The 24,710-nt window shown below is 46.7% G+C and overlaps 11 protein-coding genes across 11 annotated transcripts, besides 11 other annotated features; 5 read left to right on the top strand and 6 right to left on the bottom strand.

Annotated features, from left to right (window-relative positions):
- Positions 1-24,710: part of a sequence feature (sequence corresponds to BAC RPCI93-5F10) that runs on past both edges of the window.
- Tb927.7.4200 (hypothetical protein, conserved) lies at positions 826-1,890 on the top strand (the record flags this gene model as incomplete). The annotated part of the gene is made up of 1 exon (XM_840950.1): positions 826-1,890. The coding sequence occupies one exon, from the start codon at positions 826-828 to the stop codon at positions 1,888-1,890; it is 1,065 nt and encodes a 354-aa protein (XP_846043.1).
- Positions 1,017-1,043: a microsatellite.
- Positions 1,732-1,786: a sequence feature (GA-rich).
- On the top strand, positions 2,513-2,863 carry Tb927.7.4210 (hypothetical protein, conserved; the record flags this gene model as incomplete). The annotated part of the gene is made up of 1 exon (XM_840951.1): positions 2,513-2,863. One exon carries the CDS (start codon positions 2,513-2,515, stop codon positions 2,861-2,863), a length of 351 nt encoding a protein of 116 aa, XP_846044.1.
- Positions 2,959-2,982: a microsatellite.
- Tb927.7.4220 (hypothetical protein, conserved) lies at positions 3,120-6,452 on the top strand (the record flags this gene model as incomplete). Its single annotated transcript, XM_840952.1, has 1 exon — positions 3,120-6,452. One exon carries the CDS (start codon positions 3,120-3,122, stop codon positions 6,450-6,452), a length of 3,333 nt encoding a protein of 1,110 aa, XP_846045.1.
- Positions 6,951-7,646, top strand: Tb927.7.4230 (hypothetical protein, conserved; the record flags this gene model as incomplete). Its single annotated transcript, XM_840953.1, has 1 exon — positions 6,951-7,646. One exon carries the CDS (start codon positions 6,951-6,953, stop codon positions 7,644-7,646), a length of 696 nt encoding a protein of 231 aa, XP_846046.1.
- Positions 7,668-15,906: a sequence feature (Repeat region unresolved, may contain misassembly.).
- Positions 8,576-8,914, top strand: Tb927.7.4240 (hypothetical protein, conserved; the record flags this gene model as incomplete). The annotated part of the gene is made up of 1 exon (XM_840954.1): positions 8,576-8,914. One exon carries the CDS (start codon positions 8,576-8,578, stop codon positions 8,912-8,914), a length of 339 nt encoding a protein of 112 aa, XP_846047.1.
- Positions 11,499-12,047: a mobile genetic element.
- On the bottom strand, positions 14,659-14,997 carry Tb927.7.4250 (hypothetical protein, conserved; the record flags this gene model as incomplete). Its single annotated transcript, XM_840955.1, has 1 exon — positions 14,659-14,997. One exon carries the CDS (start codon positions 14,995-14,997, stop codon positions 14,659-14,661), a length of 339 nt encoding a protein of 112 aa, XP_846048.1.
- Positions 15,888-16,679, bottom strand: Tb927.7.4260 (hypothetical protein, conserved; the record flags this gene model as incomplete). Its single annotated transcript, XM_840956.1, has 1 exon — positions 15,888-16,679. The coding sequence occupies one exon, from the start codon at positions 16,677-16,679 to the stop codon at positions 15,888-15,890; it is 792 nt and encodes a 263-aa protein (XP_846049.1).
- Positions 16,006-16,041: a microsatellite.
- Positions 17,107-17,138: a microsatellite.
- Tb927.7.4270 (hypothetical protein, conserved) lies at positions 17,688-18,356 on the bottom strand (the record flags this gene model as incomplete). Its single annotated transcript, XM_840957.1, has 1 exon — positions 17,688-18,356. One exon carries the CDS (start codon positions 18,354-18,356, stop codon positions 17,688-17,690), a length of 669 nt encoding a protein of 222 aa, XP_846050.1.
- Positions 19,327-19,962, bottom strand: Tb927.7.4280 (hypothetical protein, conserved; the record flags this gene model as incomplete). The annotated part of the gene is made up of 1 exon (XM_840958.1): positions 19,327-19,962. The coding sequence occupies one exon, from the start codon at positions 19,960-19,962 to the stop codon at positions 19,327-19,329; it is 636 nt and encodes a 211-aa protein (XP_846051.1).
- Positions 20,449-20,470: a sequence feature (AT_rich).
- Positions 21,527-21,547: a sequence feature (AT_rich).
- On the bottom strand, positions 21,660-22,553 carry Tb927.7.4290 (hypothetical protein, conserved; the record flags this gene model as incomplete). The annotated part of the gene is made up of 1 exon (XM_840959.1): positions 21,660-22,553. One exon carries the CDS (start codon positions 22,551-22,553, stop codon positions 21,660-21,662), a length of 894 nt encoding a protein of 297 aa, XP_846052.1.
- Positions 23,052-23,077: a microsatellite.
- On the bottom strand, positions 23,089-24,693 carry Tb927.7.4300 (hypothetical protein, conserved; the record flags this gene model as incomplete). Its single annotated transcript, XM_840960.1, has 1 exon — positions 23,089-24,693. The coding sequence occupies one exon, from the start codon at positions 24,691-24,693 to the stop codon at positions 23,089-23,091; it is 1,605 nt and encodes a 534-aa protein (XP_846053.1).

Here is a 24,710-nt window from a genome sequence, read left to right on the forward strand (position 1 = left end):
GGCCGATCTCGCTTGAATTCCCATCTTTTTATTTCATGCATTTCACCGTAAACAAAAGGAAGCAACGGAGGATATGGGCGAATAGGATTGGTACTCTTGTGTGCATAAACGCACACGTGTCATTGAAATGATTACTGTTCGAATCAGAGTGAGACAAGTTGTCAATTCGTGATGAATGTGGATGATTGTGCAAACTAGGGAGACGGGAAAGTGTGCGGGAGGATGCAGTTAATGTGGTTAAAGCTTAAAGCGTAAAAGAACCACACACGCACAAAAAAAAAAGAAAGAATAACGGAGAAAGAAAAGCGAAGCTCATTCCTCATTTTTTTTTTCACGGCATTGTTTATTGTTACGACAGCTGGTGATGTTTGCCTCCCTCTTTATTCAAAGAATAAATAAATAAATAAAGGAGGAGAGAAACGAGAGGGTTAAAGCTGTGCCATTTGATTGCGCTGCACATACGGTGATTCCTGCTTTTCATACGTACGGTTTTGGAGCAATGGGATGGAGGGATTGGAGGATTTCATTGGAACGACTATAAAGTGCCAACTTGCCCAAACATGAGGGAAACCATAAAGAAGGTGGAGGCATGGAGTTGCAAATATTAGTGAGGGTTCGTCAAACATATTGGTTTCACTTAAAACAGCATTTTCACCCATTCATTTATGGGAATATAATCCGCATTTACGGTTCTCACCCCCTTTTTTCCTTCTTCTTCTGCTCCCTCCTTTTGACAACTGGGTCGAGTAGCGGCGTGCTGTTGCCTTGTCTGCGGGGCAACGTGCTTTGAAAAAGGATTAAAATTGAGTATTGTTTTTGAGAAACATGTGGTTTACATCGCTTGCCCGTTCCCGCTGCGGTGGACCCACGTGGCGGCTGTTTTCTGCCACTCCGATTGTTTCGGGTTGCGTGGGTGAGTTTCATTCAATCGCGCTATACGCCCCAGTTCGCAACGAGTTTAAGACATCTCCAGACTGCGCCGCTAGTGGTTTTAAGGCGCATTCGTCAAGTGCGGGCTCATCCTCCTCCTCCTCCTCCTCCTCACGCTTCACTTCTGCAGCAGAGGAAGAGAAGATGTCCACTCCGTCGAGCGGTGCAAAGGTACGTGCACTTCAGCTGCATAACCTGCCACGATCGTGGATGTATGAAGAAATTGTAGAATTTCTTCACCAAGTTGCTGAGCACGCGGGTATTGAACAGCCGTCTTATCACTCCACGGCGTCGTGTAACAGCGATGGAAATGAGGAAAGTGACTCGGCAGTGCCCCACGTGACATCCCCTTTCGTGGCCAGGTTACACATACCGTTCGGACGGCGAACGGGGATCGTTTATGGGACACCTATTATTCTTATAACGTCTGATTCTCTTGCGGATTATCTCTTGCGTGATCTCACCTTCGACCCTGATGACTATAGGAGTCGCATTTACTTCACAGAAACTAAAGCCGACAGGTGGTATAACGGTGTGGGTGGTTTGTCTGCTGTGAGTGAGGAGGCTGCGGTGGTGGCTGAGCAACAACAGGCACTTTCGACGTTGGAGCTTGATCGTTATCTCTTGGCTCCTGACCTTTTGTACGATATGGCAAAGATGCGGCAGCGGCGCCTCGTCACACGGCGGTCGAAATTGCTGCTGCATACGTTTGCGGATGATGAGAGTGACATGAAGGATACTCACGATGTTGAGGGTTGTGACGCTTCTGCTGGGGGAAATGCCGTATTTGGCGAGCGAACTGAAGAGCAGAATGAGGAGGAGGAGGAGGATAGGACGAGGAAAGGGGGAGGGAAAGCGCCAACCCTCAAATGTGCCGGGGAATACAAAGATTTGGGTCGCGGATCGATGCATAGCGTTCCTCTTCCAGCACCGTATGTTCGTGGTCGGCGTGGTGCATAACCACGTGACTTTTTCCCCCATTGAAATAAGGGACTATTCATATGGGAGGTGCTCTTGCCAGGAGAAAGCGGACTCCCCCTGGTAGAGTGATGTTATCGCTATGATTGTTATTATTATTATTTCTTTTTCTACATAGCGTTTTAGTTGTTTTCCTCATCTTGCGACTCTGGGAGGGGTCCCTCATGTTTTTGCGCGAGCGGAGGTGAGGTGAAGTTTCACTTATTAAGGACTCTATTTTGGCTGCTTTAGGTGCTCGTGTCGTTTGCTTGTGGAACGACGATTGTTCCCCTCTCCCTTTGTGGAAGTGGGCGGATGATCAGTGTAGTGTGGCAAGAAAAGAGTTTTTTTTCCTTTTTTTTTTTCATCAGGGGTTGGCAAAAACCCTCCCTAGACCCGTAGGGTGATTTAGCTGTGTTTCTTACTCTCTACCATTGTTACCGAGGTTGTGATTTTTCAAGTGCAACAACTTTGGTGAAAAGAGCGAACCTCCTTACCTATTGTATGTGTAGTTCACTGGATGCCCCACTGTTCTCCTCTTTTCCTTCTTGTTTTTATTTGACCTTGTATTACACGGAGAGTTTCTTCCCCTCTCCATTGGCATCCGCGGGCGGTATTCTCTCATATGTTAAGAAGCACTGCTGCGTGCCTCGGGGGCCAGAGGAAGTGGTGGAAAGAAGGCCGGCCGGATTTTGGTCGAGCAGCGGCCCGCCGCATGCAGTTGGAGCGGCGGCGACTGGAGGCGAGTACCCATCCACCACCTGTTGATCCCACGGCTCAGCAGGCTTGTGTTTTGTACCGGCGTCTATTGAAGGCCGGCCACCAGCAACTTTTGGTTACGGACAAAAGTTACTACGCGCGAAAGGTGCGACATGAGTTTGAGGTGACGGCCCGACAAACGAGTGCGCGTGTGAGAGGTATTATGTATGAGCGTGGGCAGTGGTTGGTGGAGAATAAACTCGGTGGTATTGTCTGAGCGGGACGGGGCGGGTGTGACCGCATCTGTGACGAAGCGGTTGGGGTGGGAAAGTTCGGGATTGGCTAACCTCAGGGAGGTGCTACCCAAAGGAAGTGTGTGTGTGTGTGTGTGTCTGTTGTTGTTTCTACTTCTCTACCTTTGTGTACCCAGTTGTTGCTTTGGCGACGCAACGGGTGGCGGCAGTTATTTACGCACCCGTTTCTTTTTGTTTGTTTTTCATTTTTCTTTTCTTGCGTAAATATCTTGAAACTCAATGAAGGTAGGATTCATGGTTGGGAAGACGTATCTTCGGTATGTTGTGGGCCCACAGGGTGGTGCTGTCGCGAGCAATGGTTCCCTTTCATGTTACAGCAGTATCACGCGTCCGTCGTATGCCAAATCAACGGGAGTGGCGAAGACAACTTACAGTGAACGCAATAACCGAAATCAGGGGAGGGATAAGTCCTCAACCGCGGCTTCTGCTGTGATTTTCACTGCAAGTCTGGAGGCTGTGCGGGTGTACTCTCTGCGCAGCGGTGTGCTTCAACATACGTTAATACCTAGGGAAGGAAAAATGCCGTTGGAAGTTACCGCCCTCCGTGTTGTACCACTGGATATGGTCGGAACATCAACAGCGTCGGCAACGCCACTGAATACCCTCAATCAAATTGAGCAAGAAGGATGGATGCTGTTGGTCGGATACCACAACGGGCACGTGGCAGTTTTTTCGTGTGGTCCGACATCGAATTACGGGGAACCAGTTTGCCGTTTCTACGCCCTCGGTCACAAGATAGATACATCAGTTCTATCCGTTGCCATAGACTCGCAGCGCGCTTGCCTTTGTAGCGGGGGACAAGATACCGATCTTACCGTGTGGGATGTTGTGACTCAAGAGCCCTCTTTTCGGTTGCGTGGGCATCGGGGAGGTATTGTCGGTGTGGAGTTCGTACCACAACGACGCCCAACAGGCCGTTTAGTAGTTGTCACGGGCTCATCGGATGGTCTGATTAAAGTGTGGGAACTATCCATACGTCAGTGCTTGCAGACAATTGTCGCATCGGATACACAAGTGTCGTCTATACTAATTGATGCTACCGGTAGTCGGCTGTACTGTGGCCTCCGCGAAAGTCAACTGAAGGTGTTCAATACGGAAGAGCTCACTGCATCAAGTGAAATGGACAAGGAATTGGGTGCCGTCACAGAGCACGGAGGTGTTCCGCGCAAACACCAGAAGCCAATAACTTCTTTTTCCTTTTCATATGACGGCAACTTTCTCTTGGCGTGCACAAGCAAAACTGTGGAAATCTTTCGTATTCTGTCCCGCGACGATGTGCGACGGAAGGTTGCGCGGAAACGTAAGCGTCGGGAGGCAAAGAATAGCGGTAATGCCCCATTGAACGATGTGGCAGAGGATGATGGAGACGAGCCCAACGCCCCGGGTGATGAGGATAGAATTGAGGAGAAGTTGCCACCGACGAGAATAACCACTGATGGCAAAAGTGAGGCTAATGACGCGGGTAGCAAAAGCACGCATTCTGCCCACGCTACAGCCATGGAAGAGATGGCCTTGTTACGCACTTTCTTTCTTGACGAGAAGGTGCGTAGTGCTTGTTTCGTTCCTCCTTTCCCAGGCATGAGCGGTGGCAGAGGTAGTGGTAGTCCTGGACAGCTCCACATCGCTGTAACGTTTAACAACAATACAGTGCGCACATTCACTACTGCGCTGACATGCGGCGACCCCCCAGCTGCTGCTATGTGGTCGCTCGAGAACCTTTCGATGCGCCATACGATGGATTACAGCGGACACCAGTCTGACATCCGCTCGTTGCAGTTTGTCGACGACGACACGACGTTGCTTTCGTTAAGCTCTGAAAAGCTGATGATGTGGAACATCTCCACGAAAGACCCGGAAGAGGATCACAGAAACGAGCACGATTTCTATGATGCCGTAGAGGCAAATGTGAAGCGGGGTGATAAAACAGGGTCGCTCACATGTACATCTCAGGTCGCGCTTGACGATGCCGTTGCTGTTGCAGCCATCGCCTCAAACCTGTGCTGTGTAGGGCGTAAAGATGGGTCCGTATTGTTGGTTGACCTTCCCGCGGCGGAAACAGTGTTCACAGACACTGCAGTGCATGTTGGTGGTGTGCGGCATGTTACTCCACTCCCCGATAAAAGTGGTTTCGTTTCTGTTGGTGCTGACCGTCGCATGATCGTTTGGACTCTTGCTATGGTGAAGGCTGGCTCCGATGCCGCCTCTTCTGGTTCTGGCTCTCAAGCAGCGTCTCACCGCCATAAAAACTCATCCCCCGATACTCCAGAACCAACCGATGAAAACGGGAATGGAGAGACCGATACAAAGAATATGTCACTTCAGTTACTGCAAAGCGCACAACTCGAGTTAACGGAGAGTCCTTTGTTCGCTGTGTGTAGTGCCGACGGGCGGTTCCTCGCGGTTGGGTTACAAAACACAAACATTCAGCTGTTCTTTGCTGACACAATGAAGCCGTACCTTTCCCTCTACGGTCATAAACTTCCACCTACCGCGGCAACGTTCAGCACTGACGGTACTCTCATTGCCTCTTGTGGCATGGACAAAGCTCTGCGACTGTGGGGGACGGACTTTGGTGATTGTCATCGTTCTATTCATGCTCACGATGACTACGTGACGGACGTTGCTTTTTTTCGGGATACTCACCAACTTTTAACTGTTTCACTTGACGGTACACTCAAACATTGGGACGGTGATAACTGGATAATGATCCAAATGTTCCGTCAGCACCAACGGGGTGTGTGGGCGGTTGCGGCGACGGCAAATAGCACATGTGTTGCGACAGCGGGAGTTGACAAATGCATTCGCTGTTTCTTACGCACCTCTGACATTGTCTTCCCAGCGGAGGAAGAAGAACGGTTAGCTCAGGAGGCGATGGATGAGGAGGCAGCAAAGCGAGCAGCGATGCAGAGTTTAAATGGCATCCAACACCAGCAGGAAGTGGGTGTGGCGGGTCATGCGACTACGGCAACTGCCGCTGCCGCGGAAAAGATAATGGAAGCGCTCGATTTGGTGTCAGTGGAGCTACAACGACGGAAGAACGACTCGGATAGTGCTCCCCCAAACCCGCTTCTGGTGAACAAAACCGTCTGGGAATATCTCTGGTCCATCATAGAAAGTGTGCGACCCAGTGACTTGCGTCACGCGCTGTCCAACCTCACGAGCACACATGTTGATGCCTTGCTGGACTACGTCGAGCAGATGCTGAAGGAACGGGCCGTGCTTAACTATGAGACCGCTGCGAGAATTCTGCTCGCTTTGGTTGGCACACCGGCTTCGGTGGCAACAACTCACATCGCTCGCGTAGCCGTTGCAGGTGAAGTGTCCGAGGCGCGTGGGGCACGCCGTCTAGCCGCCCTCCGCCGAATGATTGCTGAAGGCCTCGATCAATCAGCAACGCGCATGGACTATAACGTTTCCGGCTTGCAGTTTGTTCGTAAGATACTCGAAGACAGCGAGAAGGCTCGCTTCTTCGACGTGAGCAAAGTCCAGGGGTACAAACAAAGGTATCACAGTCGTGTCCTCCATGAAGAGCAAAGAGGAGAGAAGCATTAACCCAACCGCTGGGGAGAAGAGCAATAATGAAGGTAACACATCCCAGCAATGTATCGCTGGTAATAAATCAGTCATGTGGTGGCTTTGCATCTTAATTAAAGTTCTACCTTGTGACAAAGGGCTGCAGCCTATGCTAGGAAGTAAAATGGAGCGTTAATTTTATTCGGTGGGGAGTATTATTGTAAAGGTCCCTCAATAAACGTGTAAGACGTAACCCAAAGTAGGGGCTTAAGGAAGGATGGAAGGGCACTAGAGCATGTGTCCAGTCGCAGGTGCACACGCATAAGCCCCAATGTTCCTCTCCTTGTATTCCCGTGTTCCGCCTACACGCGAACACCCGTACAAACTCAAGAGCACAAATCACTGCATCATTGTTTCTCTTCACTCTTCCCATAATTTTTCAATGTTTGCACAGACCCCATAGCAAGTAAGTGGAGAAAAAGGTAACACACAGTGAGTAAGAAAAGCAGCAACGACGAGAAACAAAAGTTTGGCGTAATGGTGATGAAGGCTTTCCCCCTTTCCCTGTTAGCGGCAACCACTGTGTTATTACTGCTGCTTCCTGTTCCTGGTAGGTGTGCTGATTGCTTTGCTCATTCAAATGATTACTCCACTCCCGGGGAGCCGTTCGGCAAATCGAAGCACACAATCACCTTAAGTGGTGGGAACTGGGGCACTGTCATAGGCAGTGACGGAAATGCACTAAAGACGGCCCTTCTACTTGACATTTACGCTCAAATACTGCGACGGCATGCTTTTAACACTTCCGTCACCGTCGACGATATGCGACAGGGAGAGCATGGCATGGAAGCTGAAGTAACCGTTACACAGGTTTTGTTGACTGATGTCCCTAGGGCCGACTTGCAGCATACATGGAATCCCAACGAAATAACATCGTTGTTAATGCAAGGGGTGTACAAACACACAAAAGATAAACACGATCCGCATTCAGACGTCCATCTCGTTAGTGTCAGACTCCCCGCTGCGACTACAGAGCTCCACAAGTGTGGGAAGGCCTGTTGGACTGTTCGGTTAATAGGCATCTTTATAGGGATAGCCATGATTCTCATTGCAGCATACACTATATTCATAACGCGTAAATGGGAAAAGCAAGCGGAAAAAGAACCGGATGACGACTCTTCGCGGGAACCATTGCCAGAACAAGAACAGAGGAGGTCGAGAACACGCGTGTAGCATCGTTTCATTAGCAGCGGCGACAACAATCCGAAGTAATGCGCGGTTAGTTGCGGACAACATTCCACTGCGTCTCTTTGATATACTTTTTTTTGCTTTTGCTTTTCGCTGCATATACCAGCACCCCACTCCACGTGTGGTGAGGAGCTTGGGGTGGCATTCTTTGTTTGAACGCCTCCCATCCCCTTTTATGTTATTTTATGTTTTTTTTCCCCCTCTTGCTCGTTTATTCCCGCCCACCTTGTTGCTTTGACTGCCCTATGTACGACTGATAAATATGCATTGGACAACACATGGCTACTATTCAGTGTCTAAATACATCTTGCACACGCGGTCTTCCTGTTACTGCATGCACGGAAACTACTTTGAGCCCCCCCTTCCTTTCCCTCCCTACTTTTTCATCTTTCATATTATACCACATACATTTTGTGTATTACTCATTTTACCGTTAGCACCACCTTGCAAAGTTGTTAGCGTAATATGGGAATGTGTGTATTATATACTTCCCAATTGAATCCATATTCGGGAAGTTTTCTGTCTCCTCACTCGCCTCGTTGAAATCCTGTTAGTTGTCTCGGTATCAATGATAATATTGATGTGTGTTGAATGGTGGTTTATGGATGTGACTGTATTTTGTTGCGTATGAACCACTGGAATGATTAAAAGGTCCTTTTAGCACTGCGGGGTTATGAATATTAATAGCCTGCACTCGTGTCAATGTATCTGGTAGTATTTTCACACCCCACCCACGTGCAACTTTTTACCTTTGCTCTGAGTTATTCTACTCCACACACCCATCGTTGCAACATTATTGGAAGTTAAGTGCTTTAGTAGTCATTAATTTTGTAACGACTCTAATTAACGCGGTTCCGGTCGACAAAATTAAGCACTGCTGACACCCACTTCTTTATTTCCCCCACCTGGAAACAATGACTCGGCAATCCGATGTGCAAAAATCCATGAGGACAATTTCTGATGGAGCGGAAAAGGCAGTAGAAGTACGGAAATATGACGAGAAAGCGGTGCAGCAGCGGATGCAGAAACTTTATGCCGATGTGGCGAAAAAGAAATTAGCTGAGAAGAAGCGAGCTGATGAGTTGGCGCAGATCCCGGTGTCGGAGGAGGATGTGCAACTTTTGGTGCGTGAATGCGGTTGGGAGGCGCAGGTGGCACAACAGAAACTCCGTGAGAGGAATGGAAGCGTTGTGGCGGTTCTTCGAGATGTTGCGGGACTCCCGAAGGCCAAAGCATCGAGTGGAACCTCCTGAAACCTGACAAACAAAAAAAAACATTTACAATATAATGGTTATGACTGATTGAATGAGAGCAGCAGCGAGAGAAACGGAAGTTGGCGGGGCCCTTTTGGTTGACTTGTTACGAGATGCTCAGAGGTGTGGAGCGTAAGCATGTGTGTAATCCCACTGAAGACAATTGCATGGTGATGCAGGGGATGTTTGAGTTCATACAAATCTCAAACAAACACTGTAGAGGCGTTGAACTCATTAATGTCAAACTCCATCTGATTATTTCAGGCACGAATGCCCTCATGTAGGATGAAAAGGATTGCCACTTCCTTCATGTCGCAACGGATTCGCTATCAATTGCAACAGCTCCGACCTACAGCTTGTTGTGAGTTTTTAACGCGCTTGGACTTCGGTAATGAACTTGGAACTTGATTTCCTGAGGATCGCCGCGGTGCATAATTTGTTCCTTCCCCATTTGATGTGAGCAGTGCGGTGCACTTAACCATTGTGGTATCACTGCTTCGCTTTCTATGAGTGTGTGCTGTACAAATCTAATTCCTCTTCCACTATTTACCGTATTTGAAGCTCATTAAAGGAACCATAATTAGCAAAGGGGGCACACTCAGTTGTCAAGGCAGTGGAACCCACAACATCCGCGCACAGCGGTGACACAAATGCATAATAGCTGCTTTTCATACACCTCTATTGTGGGGATGTTGATTCTCAAAGCGTAGTGGTTGTAATTTGAAATCAGGCATGGAGCGTCTGGGTAGGCGCATCGAGGCCAATCGCTTTATTATGGGACAGTTGGATGGTATGCGAGGGTGCACGCCTGCTGTTGGTTGCAGCGGCAGCCTCAAAAAATTAAGTTATGCAACACTCGGTGTATTGCGCCGGGAGAATATGCGGCGGTGCGGGTGAGCCCTTTCACTGCACTTTGGGCAGCGGGGGTTGGGATGGTATCTACAGGGGATCTACTTCACATTGGAAAGTAAACGTCACAACTGCTGTCTCGACTGGTCGCTGATAGAACCCGTGAGGTGGAGAGAGAGACTGCTAGACCGGAGTTCCCTTCCAGGACGGATTAGCATCGGCAAACCGAGAGGCACAAGCACGCCCTCGTTGTTGAATTACTGATCGGCATTCTGTTGGAGGTATGAAGGAATCGCAGTGGCGGCGGTGTTGATTAAAGTTTGAGAAACCTCGAGGAAAGGGAAAACCTCGTGTCGCAAAAGTCACTATTTCCCGGGAGTCACACCGGCTATAGAGGCTGAAATTGAATACTTGAGAAAACAGTTGGGCGACTGTAAAGAACAACTTATAAAATACAGAGCACACTTTGAGCAGGTTAACCACGTTATTAAGAATAGACGAATTAAAGGAAATGGTTCAGCAGCAAGCTCAGACATTGGAAAAGCTCGAAAAATATTATCAAGAACAAAACGCCCAAAAGGTCCCGTGGCCGCTGATCCTCGGAAACGATGTCTGTAAACCCCCAACCTTCCTCCATAGACCGTCAACAGAGCACTCAGATGTACCAACATGTTTCCACTACTCCGCTCGGCTTTAGTATAAACTGGGTCGGATGGAAAAACAGAGCGGAAACCTCTGAAGGACTTTTACAATTGTATGACGAATGTGGGACTACAATTGGGAATCCTGAGAGGCCTTCATGGTACAATTCTGTAAATTAATGGGGGGGAAGTGAATCATCTCTACATTTTTGGACGTTCACAAGATGGGTACGGTATTATGACCACTTCGTGGCTACGGCGAATAGAATGCCAATACAATATATAACAACAGGGGCAGCTATGTATAAAACATGGCGAATGGAAATGGCAGCACAGAAAAGAGGAGTATTTATCCCACGGGCAATACAAGAAGGATTGGATACTGAAGGAGGTATCAATGTATGATAAGATGGCAAACGCAGCTGCAAAACAAAGAGCTCAGAGAAGTCGCCAAGGACGGAATTGAAGCAATTTCAACAACCATCAGCGTCGAACAAGCCCAAACGGGCGAAGGAAGTCCCCATCGCGGAAACAGTAGCAAAGGCGAGACTGAGCGGGGCTCGTAAAATATACCGCTCCCGACATAAGAGAATGAAACAAAAGGCGAAGAAAGAATGGTCAAAACTACAAATCCACAAGAACAGTGAATATGTTCGAAAACACATGGGAAACAAGAAAATTCTATGGGGGTGTTGCGATCCGCGCGCGGATATACGCAACAAAGAGATACGGGGATGCACAAATAAAATAGTAGCTCCGGCACCACCTAACCCAGTGACTGTCCCCCGCGCGCAGATTAGGCCCTGTTCGTCAGGGAACTCTGAGCGAGAGCACTGTCCGGACCTTAAAATGCCCATTCAAGCACCGGAAGTCAAGCCGATGCTATGGCGTAAACTATTAGGCTGGCATTAACACGCTTGCACGCATTGTTGAAAAAAACTGAACTTCCTCATTATTTCTTGGAACCAGTCTAGCGGCTCAGTTGCTAATACTTTTGCCGTAGCCACCAGGCTTCCAAATAATTTTTCAAGGTCTCGCAGGTCGATTAATTTCAAATATTCTTGTGTCGTCATCTGAATAAATTGTCTAGCCACATTATTTTCAATTTATTCAGATGTTTTTCTGTTACTTGTACACTTTTATTATTGTGGTCCAAGACCGCTCCTATGGAATCATAACTGGTGGCGTAAGGCAGCGGTTCGGATAATGTCACGCAGTATTTCTCCACCTTGCCGTGGAGGAGGCTAATTATTTTTGGCGCTTGTTTTTCCGTAATTGCTAGTCTGAAATTATCGATCCAGACATCACCGTCTATCATCCGGTGCTCTCAACGCGTTACCTGCGAGTGCCCCGTTAATGTCATTACCAACCACTGCATAATTTCGCAGCTTGTTGTTAATCCCATGGGCAATTGTGTCATTTCCAAAGGCGAACCATCTGCAGTTGCAATGGAGAAGCATGCGGTGGTGTTTACCGGCAGGTCAATTTCATAGTAACTTGCTTTTAAATCACCCACTATTGCTCCAGCAGCGGAGAGTATGTCCAGGTACTCCTGGAACGGGTTTAATTCCACTATACAGCGATAATCACACACATTATCTAAATAGTCATTCGTCGTGTTTGGCCATACCAATAGTCTCCTCCTGTTTTTCCAGGGTTCATCGACTGTAGATGCACGGGCGACTGGGGGATCCACTGTCGATTTCGTGATATTCGCGCTGAGTACGGTCTTGGCATCACTGGATGATAGCCACTAACGCGCTGGGACGTCGCCTATTTCGTCCCGTCTTACGTATTGCGCGGCATCGGCTAATTGCCGGAGCAGCACTTGAATTCTTTCTTGCACCTTATTTTTTGTCGAACGCAATAGTTTACGCCATAGCATCGGCTTGACTTCCGGTGCTTGAATGGGCATTTTAAGGTCCGGACAGTGCTCTCGCTCAGAGTTCCCTGACGAACAGGGCCTAATCTGCGCGCGGGGGACAGTCACTGGGTTAGGTGGTGCCGGAGCTACTATTTTATTTGTGCATCCCCGTATCTCTTTGTTGCGTATATCCGCGCGCGGATCGCAACACCCCCATAGAATTTTCTTGTTTCCCATGTGTTTTCGAACATATTCACTGTTCTTGTGGATTTGTAGTTTTGACCATTCTTTCTTCGCCTTTTGTTTCATTCTCTTATGTCGGGAGCGGTATATTTTACGAGCCCCGCTCAGTCTCGCCTTTGCTACTGTTTCCGCGATGGGGACTTCCTTCGCCCGTTTGGGCTTGTTCGACGCTGATGGTTGTTGAAATTGCTTCAATTCCGTCCTTGGCGACTTCTCTGAGCTCTTTGTTTTGCAGCTGCGTTTGCCATCTTATCATACATTGATACCTCCTTCAGTATCCAATCCTTCTTGTATTGCCCGTGGGATAAATACTCCTCTTTTCTGTGCTGCCATTTCCATTCGCCATGTTTTATACATAGCTGCCCCTGTTGTTATATATTGTATTGGCATTCTATTCGCCGTAGCCACGAAGTGGTCATAATACCGTACCCATCTTGTGAACGTCCAAAAATGTAGAGATGATTCACTTCCCCCCCATTAATTTACAGAATTGTACCATGAAGGCCTCTCAGGATTCCCAATTGTAGTCCCACATTCGTCATACAATTGTAAAAGTCCTTCAGAGGTTTCCGCTCTGTTTTTCCATCCGACCCAGTTTATACTAAAGCCGAGCGGAGTAGTGGAAACATGTTGGTACATCTGAGTGCTCTGTTGACGGTCTATGGAGGAAGGTTGGGGGTTTACAGACATCGTTTCCGAGGATCAGCGGCCACGGGACCTTTTGGGCGTTTTGTTCTTGATAATATTTTTCGAGCTTTTCCAATGTCTGAGCTTGCTGCTGAACCATTTCCTTTAATTCGTCTATTCTTAATAACGTGGTTAACCTGCTCAAAGTGTGCTCTGTATTTTATAAGTTGTTCTTTACAGTCGCCCAACTGTTTTCTCAAGTATTCAATTTCAGCCTCTATAGCCGGTGTGACTCCCGGGAAATAGTGACTTTTGCGACACGAGGTTTTCCCTTTCCTCGAGGTTTCTCAAACTTTAATCAACACCGCCGCCACTGCGATTCCTTCATACCTCCAACAGAATGCCGATCAGTAATTCAACAACGAGGGCGTGCTTGTGCCTCTCGGTTTGCCGATGCTAATCCGTCCTGGAAGGGAACTCCGGTCTAGCAGTCTCTCTCTCCACCTCACGGGTTCTATCAGCGACCAGTCGAGACAGCAGTTGTGACGTTTACTTTCCAATGTGAAGTAGATCCCCTGTAGATACCATCCCAACCCCCGCTGCCCAAAGTGCAGTGAAAGGGCTCACCCGCACCGCCGCATATTCTCCCGGCGCAATACACCGAGTGTTGCATAACTTAATTTTTTGAGGCTGCCGCTGCAACCAACAGCAGGCGTGCACCCTCGCATACCATCCAACTGTCCCATAATAAAGCGATTGGCCTCGATGCGCCTACCCAGACGCTCCATGCCTGATTTCAAATTACAACCACTACGCTTTGAGAATCAACATCCCCACAATAGAGGTGTATGAAAAGCAGCTATTATGCATTTGTGTCACCGCTGTGCGCGGATGTTGTGGGTTCCACTGCCTTGACAACTGAGTGTGCCCCCTTTGCTAATTATGGTTCCTTTAATGAGCTTCAAATACGGTAAATAGTGGAAGAGGAATTAGATTTGTACAGCACACACTCATAGAAAGCGAAGCAGTGATACCACAATGGTTAAGTGCACCGCACTGCTCACATCAAATGGGGAAGGAACAAATTATGCACCGCGGCGATCCTCAGGAAATCAAGTTCCAAGTTCATTACCGAAGTCCAAGCGCGTTAAAAACTCACAACAAGCTGTAGGTCGGAGCTGTTGCAATTGATAGCGAATCCGTTGCGACATGAAGGAAGTGGCAATCCTTTTCATCCTACATGAGGGCATTCGTGCCTGAAATAATCAGATGGAGTTTGACATTAATGAGTTCAACGCCTCTACAGTGTTTGTTTGAGATTTGTATGAACTCAAACATCCCCTGCATCACCATGCAATTGTCTTCAGTGGGATTACACACATGCTTACGCTCCACACCTCTGAGCATCTCGTAACAAGTCAACCAAAAGGGCCCCGCCAACTTCCGTTTCTCTCGCTGCTGCTCTCATTCAATCAGTCATAACCATTATATTGTAAATGTTTTTTTTTGTTTGTCAGGTTTCAGGAGGTTCCACTCGATGCTTTGGCCTTCGGGAGTCCCGCAACATCTCGAAGAACCGCCACAACGCTTCCATTCCTCTCACGGAGTTTCTGTTGTGCCACCTGCGCCTCCCAACCGCATTCACGCACCAAAAGTTGCACATCCTCCTCCGACACCGGGATCTGCGCCAACTCATCAGCTCGCTTCTTCTCAGCTAATTTCTTTTTCGCCACATCGGCATAAAGTTTCTGCATCCGCTGCTGCACCGCTTTCTCGTCATATTTCCGTACTTCTACTGCCTTTTCCGCTCCATCAGAAATTGTCCTCATGGATTTTTGCACATCGGATTGCCGAGTCATTGTTTCCAGGTGGGGGAAATAAAGAAGTGGGTGTCAGCAGTGCTTAATTTTGTCGACCGGAACCGCGTTAATTAGAGTCGTTACAAAATTAATGACTACTAAAGCACTTAACTTCCAATAATGTTGCAACGATGGGTGTGTGGAGTAGAATAACTCAGAGCAAAGGTAAAAAGTTGCACGTGGGTGGGGTGTGAAAATACTACCAGATACATTGACACGAGTGCAGGCTATTAATATTCATAACCCCGCAGTGCTAAAAGGACCTTTTAATCATTCCAGTGGTTCATACGCAACAAAATACAGTCACATCCATAAACCACCATTCAACACACATCAATATTATCATTGATACCGAGACAACTAACAGGATTTCAACGAGGCGAGTGAGGAGACAGAAAACTTCCCGAATATGGATTCAATTGGGAAGTATATAATACACACATTCCCATATTACGCTAACAACTTTGCAAGGTGGTGCTAACGGTAAAATGAGTAATACACAAAATGTATGTGGTATAATATGAAAGATGAAAAAGTAGGGAGGGAAAGGAAGGGGGGGCTCAAAGTAGTTTCCGTGCATGCAGTAACAGGAAGACCGCGTGTGCAAGATGTATTTAGACACTGAATAGTAGCCATGTGTTGTCCAATGCATATTTATCAGTCGTACATAGGGCAGTCAAAGCAACAAGGTGGGCGGGAATAAACGAGCAAGAGGGGGAAAAAAAACATAAAATAACATAAAAGGGGATGGGAGGCGTTCAAACAAAGAATGCCACCCCAAGCTCCTCACCACACGTGGAGTGGGGTGCTGGTATATGCAGCGAAAAGCAAAAGCAAAAAAAAGTATATCAAAGAGACGCAGTGGAATGTTGTCCACAACTAACCGCGCATTACTTCGGATTGTTGTCAGCACTATTGCTATCAGATATGCCTTCGTTACTTTCTGTTTCCATTCTGGCATCGTCGACGTTTAGGACATTGACTGCATGTTTATTTGGAGTAGGAATGTCTTCCTCTTCTTCTTCTTCATCTTCCTCTTTTTCTGCATCCCTTCTCCATTTAAAAATTAAGAATACGCAAATTGCAGAAACGAGAGCCATAAAAAACAAAATGACGCCCGAGAAGGTTCGCAGAGCCGCGCAGCCCTCCCCGCACCTATGAAGTTTTTCACTTATGGTCGGGTTCTTGACGCTCAGGAGGCGCACGGCACCGTTGCTACCGGTTTCGCTGTTACCACCGTACTCATTGTACAAGTTGTTTGTGTGTTTATACGTTCCTTGCATTAGTAACGACGATATCTCGCTGGGATTCCATGTGTGCTGCATCTTCTCGCTCGGGGTACCATTTATCAAAACTTGCGTAATGGTCACTGTAACACTCATGTGTTTACCTCGAGTATTTACGTCGTTGATGTCAGCTGTGGTGTCGAAAGCGTGTCTCCGTAATATTTGAGCGTAAATATCAAGAAGAAGAGCCGTCTTTAGTTTCCTTTCACCCCCCGTATACACACCACCCCACTTATCGCCACTAAAAGTGATTACATGTTTCGATGTGCCCAACTGTTCTTCGTCAGTGGAATTATTGTCCCTCGGTGTTGCAAAGCAATTTTTCGAGAGAGTGGGCATGGGGATCAGCAACAGCATTGCTGCTGTTGTAAGAGAAAATGAAACCTTCACTGTCATTATGCTGAAAAGGGCTTTCTCTTTTCCTTTCTTTTTGTAAGCTACCCGTGTTTTACTTCTTTGCTCTAAGCCAAAACTTACCAATAATTCGAGTACGGTTGAAGAAAGAAAGAAAGGGGGGAGTGAAGGGAATCATGTTGGACAGAATCCACAACAAAAATTATAATTAACCGAATGGATCAACTTCATTGTCCAAACAGTCTCTGTTGTACTGCTGTTGTCGTCACCGTTCATTTGTGGTGAGGGAAGGAATTGTGTGTGCCGATTTATCCTTCCTGTTTTCTCTTAATAACGAGACAATAAAATAAGTGACCGTTAATATCTTTTATTTTCTTTTCTTCCCCCGGTACTCGAACCGCAAGGCGGGGGAGTCACATATAACGAGAGATCAAAGATACAAATAAATAATATAAAACAGCAGAAGGGCACACACACACATACATATATATATATATACATGTATGAGGGAACGAAATTAAGATAGTTTTTAACAAGGAGGAAGAAATAAAGCACTGAAAACTAAAAGAAACTCGACGCAACGGCTCTCAATATTCGCCGTACTTTACTCTCAGGGATCGCAGAGGTGTATTTTTTTTTCTTTCCTTGTCCCATTTCTTTTGGCACCTCCCGCGGCCTGCTCGTGGAAGAATGCACATAATTACGATAACTTACGTTCATGTCATATAAAATAATAATAATAGACAACAACGACGCGGTGGCGATGATTGTTTTGATTAAATAACCTGAAGGGGGAAAAAAAAAAGAAACCTCAGTGGAGGAATATTCACAGATGGATGTTTTTTTCATTATTATTTTGTTTTTGTTTCTGCGGGTGACAGCCTTTCCTTTAATTTTATTTGTTGGTTATGTACCGCTCATGTCCTACGTTGAGTGGTGGAAGAAGCACAAAAACAAGACTACAGCACAACTGAGTGAACAAATAAACTAACAACAAAAGTAATCGGATTGAAGCAGTGACGAATAAAACTTTTTTCACTACATATGCCTTTATTTGTTTGTTTCCTCAGTCCTATAGTGGTCTTGATTGTAAGGATGATTGGCATTGCTCTCATCTTTTTCTTTTGGTTCCCCACGGCAACAGTTGACGATTAGGTAAATGATCAAAATAAGTAAAGAAACCCCCATTAAAATAATAACTACCATCGCCAGCTTTAATAGTCGCCTGCATGTGTCATCGCACTCACCAAAATGCAGTTTTCCATCATGCACCTTCACGGAGATGAGTTCCGGTCTCTTCACACCTTCGTACAAACTTAGCGTTTTACTATAATCCGTCTGCGTAATAAGTGAATTCACCTCCGCAGGCGGCCAAATGTGTTGCCTCTCAGGATTTGAAACTTGTGCCCTGACGGTTTGTACAACAACTATGAGTATTTCGATAAAGTTGTGTGTGGGGTCGAATGAGGTAATTAAAACCTCCGTCAGAAAACTTCCATTCCGTTGCACGTAACGATCGATGTCGCTCACAAGTATTTCCCTCAGTTGTTCCTCTTTCTGCTGGACAGTTGCCGCCCAATTGTCGCCATCAAATTTCACGGTATGTTTTGATGTTGAGGACTGCTGGATGTCGTCAGCACACCTACCAGGAACAGGAAGCAGCAGTAATAACACAGTGGTTGCCGCTAACAGGGAAAGGTGGAAAGCCTTCATCACCATTACGCCAAACTTTTGTTTCTCGTCGTTGCTGCTTTTCTTACTCACTGTGTGTTACCTTTTTCTCCACTTACTTGCTATGGGGTCTGTGCAAACATTGAAAAATTATGGGAAGAGTGAAGAGAAACAATGGTGCAGTGATTTGTGCTCTTGAGTTTGTACGGGTGTGCGCGTGTATTAAGTCAAGAAATGAGTGAGATAACAATGACCAATAAACAGGAGTCAGAAAGAGTATTTGTACAAAGAAAAATTAGTGAACGATGCGGGAGAGCAACAACACAAGCTCAATAACAATAACGGAAAAAAGCAATGAAGACGACAGTCGCTTTGCCTACTTGTCATCACAAATGTTAATTTCCTGCTGATGGGCAATAACCCAATGCCTACCCTCGGTAATTTGGTGAGATTCAGAGAAAAAAAGCAAAGGAATGTGGGAATTTCTTCGATCGAATGGAAACCCCTCAAAAAGGAGGAAAAAGTAAACATACGTAAAAATAACTCCCCCTCCTTCTGTCACACGAATATACAAGAATATATGTATTTTTACGCACACGTGAATTAAATGTTGCGCGCAACAAGAAATAAAACACAAGAGAACTTACATTGCCATTTTTTGTTTTAGTATCATCTGTTTAAGACAAATATCAACCGGTGAAGCACAAAGAGTTGTTGAAACAGAGATAAATAGATAAATTCAATAGTGTATATGAAGCACGGAGTGATGACAGTCGAAAATACGAAGGAACGGGATGCGCATAACACAGAAGAGTGAATACGGTGCAATGACAAATCAAAAGAAAAAATACAACTCACTCGATATCATGAGACTTCTACAATCAGAAAGCATTTGCTATTAGCGTGGAAAAAGAATGAAGAAGCAATAAAATATGTATAACAATGGCACGTACCTATAGCCACAGCTAGTATTGGGGGCATCGAACCTGATGGGGCTAGTCCGCCGTTTTCGGTCACTTTAATCCCTTTCTTCAAGTTTCGGACGCCGGAAATGCGAATAAATCCAAATGTACGCCGTCACACTAACTATTATGGTCATAGCAGCGAGAGACACGGCCACCACACCTCTAAGAATTTGACAGCTCGTGCCACATAATGGCGGACCCGGGGGAACCAAAGGAAGTCTGACGGTAATGAGTTCAACATCCCCATGGGGTTTGTACGTGCTTTTTGTGTGTTCAAATTTTCCCTGCATTATCATAGAGTTGGCCTCACTGGGATTCCACACATGCTGCAACTCAGGCGTGGGGTCATCAGCCAATGCAACTTGTGTAACGGTCACTTCAACTTCCATTTCCCCCTCTCTCACTTTCATATTGTTGATGGTAACGGTGGTGTTGACGGCGTACTCCCGTTGCGTTTGCAAGTAAATGTCGAGCAAAAGTGACTTCCTCAACTTCGCTTCATCACTTATGACAATTTCGTCCCATTTCGTGCCTTTAAAGGTGATTATGTGCTTCGATTTGCCGAACTCCGTTGGTTGCAAGTACAACATCGTACCATTGAGGCAGTCAGAGTGTGCGGGAACAGGAAGCAGCAGTAATAACACAGTGGTTGCCGCTAACAGGGAAAGGGGGAAAGCCTTCATCACCATTACGCCAAACTTTTGTTTCTCGTCGTTGCTGCTTTTCTTACTCACTGTGTGTTACCTTTTTCTCCACTTACTTGCTATGGGGTCTGTGCAAACATTGAAAAATTATGGGAAGAGTGAAGAGAAACAATGGTGCAGTGATTTGTGCTCTTGAGTTTGTACGGGTGTGCGCGTGTATTAAGTCAAGAAATGAGTGAGATAACAATGACCAATAACGCTACTTGATGATGGAAACAAAAAGGGTACACGCATAAGAAGTCTACCACCATTCCATGGTGTGATTATTGCAAACTCGAAGGTAGTGTCGATTAACCACCCAGACGAGCCATCTCCAGTTGTCGTTACTGTTGTTAATAGACCGAAAACAAGCCCTAGTAAGCGGTTAATTACTGGAGGAAGGATTTGCTCCTCTTTATTGGTGCTGCATACTAACTTGTTATCATTGTTCCTTCAGCACTGCTGTTCAGTACGATAGGAGGAGGGGATTTGAATATATATATATATATATAAACAACTTTGCAGAACCAAAATGCATCACTGAATTCCAACGAAGCGTTAAGACGAAAAATGATAACCCCCTCTCAGCATTGTCGACGCCAAGTTTATCGTTTTAAATACAAACATGCACGGAAATACGTATGATGCGTGCCCATAAACCCGTTGGATCAAATATTCACGCGGCGGCACTCTGTAAAATATAAAATGCCCGTCATGCGGCACGACGGAACGAGCGGGTCAACTTGTGGTTTCTACCCTTTTGTATCTTCAGGGCGCAATGGTGCTTCCACAACGCACCGAAGCTACTCAATGTCGGTTCACTATCGTGTGGCAACTTCATGACTAGGCCATTTCGATTTTGAAGTTATACTTCACTACTTAGTCGCCCCACGCTCCATTTCATTTGGAAGTACCGTATCTAACGCGGTGCCAAGGCTTGTTTTTGCTCCTTTGGCAGAACAAAAACATTCAGTAGCAAACGGTTGGCAGTAAAGTTTGAGATGGGCCGACTAAGAACTCAGAGCCGTTGGCGCGGATGTCCCCACGGGTTGGTTTAGTATGCCCAAGTGACGTGCTCAGTGAGTTCTTCAGCTGAGTCCTTACGTATTGTGTGAAGGCCGTAGTTAAGCGGCAGCATTCGTGGGGCCAGATTATTTGACCAAATAGCTGCGACAAGTGAAGGAATACCTTCAGCAGCCTAGTTCTTGTCCATAGTTCCCCTAGAGATAGCTCTTATGAAGGAGAAAAAGTGAAGGCAACCCATTGGATGTTAGAAGTGAAGCGACGCGAAAGGGGGAAACAGTAAATCTTGCGGATGAAGAAATGCAAACGTATATCTCATGAGAGTTTGGCTCGAAAGGGAGGCGTTTTGTCAAAAGCGTACGAATGGAAAGGGAAAGAAGGGACAAGTGGCATTTGCGTACTCCCTTTAAAGTTAGGAACCACAGTTGCACGTCTTCCCGGATGCTCATCCATCCACCTCTTCGCACTGTCACCAGGGCCCCCCTGCCGATTGGGACATGGCTCTCATATCAAATAACGCTTTCAAAAGCCTTAACAATTAATAGTCATAAATAATAATAATAATATTGATAGTAGTCGGCACGATGCTGTGCCATGAACGAAGACCGACATCCATTCAGTCACAACGCAGTTTCACGCCGTGGAGAACTGCAACGCTGGATTCAGCTTTTTCCTGGTGATCAGCATATTTTGGCTTGTGAGAAGTCCATTTCGGGATGCGCCGCCATAAACTTCGCCAGCATTTCTCTCTTTTTCTGCTCCTCTGAAGTGGGCAGTCCCATGGCCTTTTGCCTCTGGTCGTACATCATTTTTTCAACCGTTTGTCTTGTATCGCCGTCAAGGTCGTCTAACTTGGAGTTCTCCGGCATCACCTTCTGCAGGTCGATTTCAGCATCACCCACCATAACAGTCTTCCACCACTCCATTTGATTTTGCTTCGTCAGCGTAACCACCACCGTGTGACCATCTTCAATAGTCCACATGGACTCCTCAGTTTTCACACTGGCAAAAAGCTCGCCATCAACAATAGGAGGCTTCCCCTTCATCCCCACCCGTAAACGGCGCTGCTGAAGAACCACATCCACATCCTTCCCCTTTGCGCGTGCCACCAGTAACGGCACTCTCACTTCGACCTCCTTAAGTGTTTGCGAGAACATATAGTGCTCGTAATCGAACCCGTTCCCGACGGTCGGAGGAAGTCCTTTCGGCTTTGCTCCATCTTCATCTTCTTTCGCATTTGCTAATTCTTCCTTTTTTCGCTCCAAATCCGCTTTGCGCTTTGCGGCTTCAGCAGCCGCCTGCGCCGCCGCCTTCGCCTTCACCTCCTCTTCATCCTCCACCTCTTCCACGCGCGAGACGGGTGCCTCCTTCCGTTTTTGCCTTTGTTTCTCTTCCGCCTGCGCTAAATGGCGGTCAAGTGCGCGTTGTACTGCTGTGCGAGCCATGGCTGGTTGCGAGAAGAAGTCCGTTTTCCGCCCAAGAAAAGAGAAGAAGGTGTTGAGGATGGAGTCAATGCCATCGTGCTGCTGGGCGATAGCCAAAAGCATCGTGTCGAATCGTTCGTCCGTCGCCATGACTTGAACTAGTCGTGTCCGTATGTGGTTAAAAAGTGTATACGCTTTATGTAGTGCTTGCTGGTAGTACGCATATGCAAAAAAAAAACCAAAGGTAAATATACGAGAAGAGGATTAGCATCGGTATGGGGGGAAGTGAAGACAGAAAACACGCGATAGCATGATATTGTGGGTAAAAATAAAAATACAACTTAACGCGCGGAGACTCGGAAGCTCCTGAGGGATGGAAAAAAAATTATCTGTAGATGTTTGAACCATGTAAGGAAGATCCAAAAAAGCCAGCAGCAACAATGAGCAACATTGAGGATAGAAGGGAAGAGGTGGATGATTCTCGAAAAAAAAAAACAGAAAGCACCAACGAAGTGGTTGTTTCTTAATGCGCGAAAGCATACGTCCTTACGAGTACCGGCGTTAGTAACTGCCGACACAACAACATGAAGGAATAGTGTGAGTATGCAAACCACCTACTGGAGAACCGCAGGGTACATGTTTCTGCAAACACACACACACACACACACACACACGTGCGGGTTTCTCACACATCTCTGCGATTGTGCTTTATTTTTCTTTCCCCCTTGATGAAGTACATCATCTGGGTGATGATGATCCCCAAAATCAGTTCACTCCCTTCAAGAACAATAAAGTCGTACAGGACACAATTCCGCGCAAGTTGTAAGATGATGACCTCCCGTTCCATACCCTCGTATATCAGTGCAAACAGAGGAACCAGATTCCCTGCATCTCTCTGCATGCATTGCATCAGGCTGACAGCAGGGTGCGCCACAAAAGGAAATTGCTTCACTTCCATTTCGATAGCGCTCCATATTCCTTTTAACATATCCCACTCAATACGATACTTATCAGTTTTCAGAAGAAGGCTTCTCATTACCGAAGCAATCGCCCCCCTACCCAACACATGGCTAAGATGGGATAGATATCCCTTCAGTTGCCTCTCCTGATGAAAGAGTCTATGTGCGGTTGTCAGCTTATCCACGCGTACCCAAGCCCTTCCCCACTTCTCTTTCATGTATGCAAAAAAAATTCGTGCCACAGCACGACCAGCAAGTATATAAAATTGCATTCTTGCGGAGTGGCTAATGAGCGCTTGCCAAGCTTTGCATACAGTTCTAGCAACGGGTAAGTCAGCAGGGCGCAGATAGTTTAAAACGTACTCTTGTAACTCGTAAGGTAAGGTCGAAAACGAACGCTGCAAGGTAGAAATACCCACACTTTTGTAGTGTACTCTCGAGTGACCACTGGGGATGTTGGATGCATCACGTTTGCGTTTACGTGTCTCCATAGTTTGGAAGTCGTCATACACGATATTTATTGCATAACCGTCGCTGCTTGTTCTTCCCCTAGTCTCGCCCGACTCCTGAACGGTTTCATCCACGTCTTCGTTAATTTCCGCCTGCGCCACTATCTTTTGTATCGTTTGCAAGCGTTGAGTCCCGTGCCAGTACCACGTGGGCTCTCCAATGGTATACTCCGAACGAGATTTCAGCCACGGCAAAGTGGGTAAGGAGCAATTCCTTTTGTACCCCATGGTTTCTGCAAAAGTGTCCTTCGCAAACTCACACTGAAGCAAGGCTCTGGTCAAACTGAGGAAAAGGAATGCTACAGTAGAGTACATGGAAAGACCCGCATCACTAGGTTCCGCCTCCCTAAGGTATGGTGTTGATTCGAAGTAAGCACACAGTCCCTGCCGGATAGCTCTCCTCTCCAGGCGGCGGTCGACGTAAAAGTCTAGAAAGGAGAAAAGTACTGGGGCCAAGACATCCTCAGAAAGCCTTGTGTTAAAAACATCCAAATCGTCTGCAACCAAAGTGGTTGTGCCGTGAACAACGCCGTTTGTAGGGTTTCTTCCCCTGCCATCCTCAACGCCTTGCACTCCTCCCATACCACTGATAGTGGCGTTGGCGGAAGTATTTAATTCTTCATTCACCACACTACGCGCTTCTGTTTCCCTGGTCACTGGCAGCAACCTTGTGATAAGAAGCTGAACGAAAACACTATTTGTGTGCAGACAAATGTCCAAAAGTGAAAAACTGTCGGTTGGTACAGCACCCTCTTTGCGGCGTGTTATGTATTGAAAACGTTCCAGGAATTCTACAGATTCATCACTAAAGATCTGCGGCATACTATGTATCAGTACCT

This window comes from Trypanosoma brucei, chromosome 7, assembly GCF_000002445.2.
Source record: "Trypanosoma brucei brucei TREU927 chromosome 7, complete sequence".
NCBI lineage: Eukaryota > Euglenozoa > Kinetoplastea > Trypanosomatida > Trypanosomatidae > Trypanosoma > Trypanosoma brucei.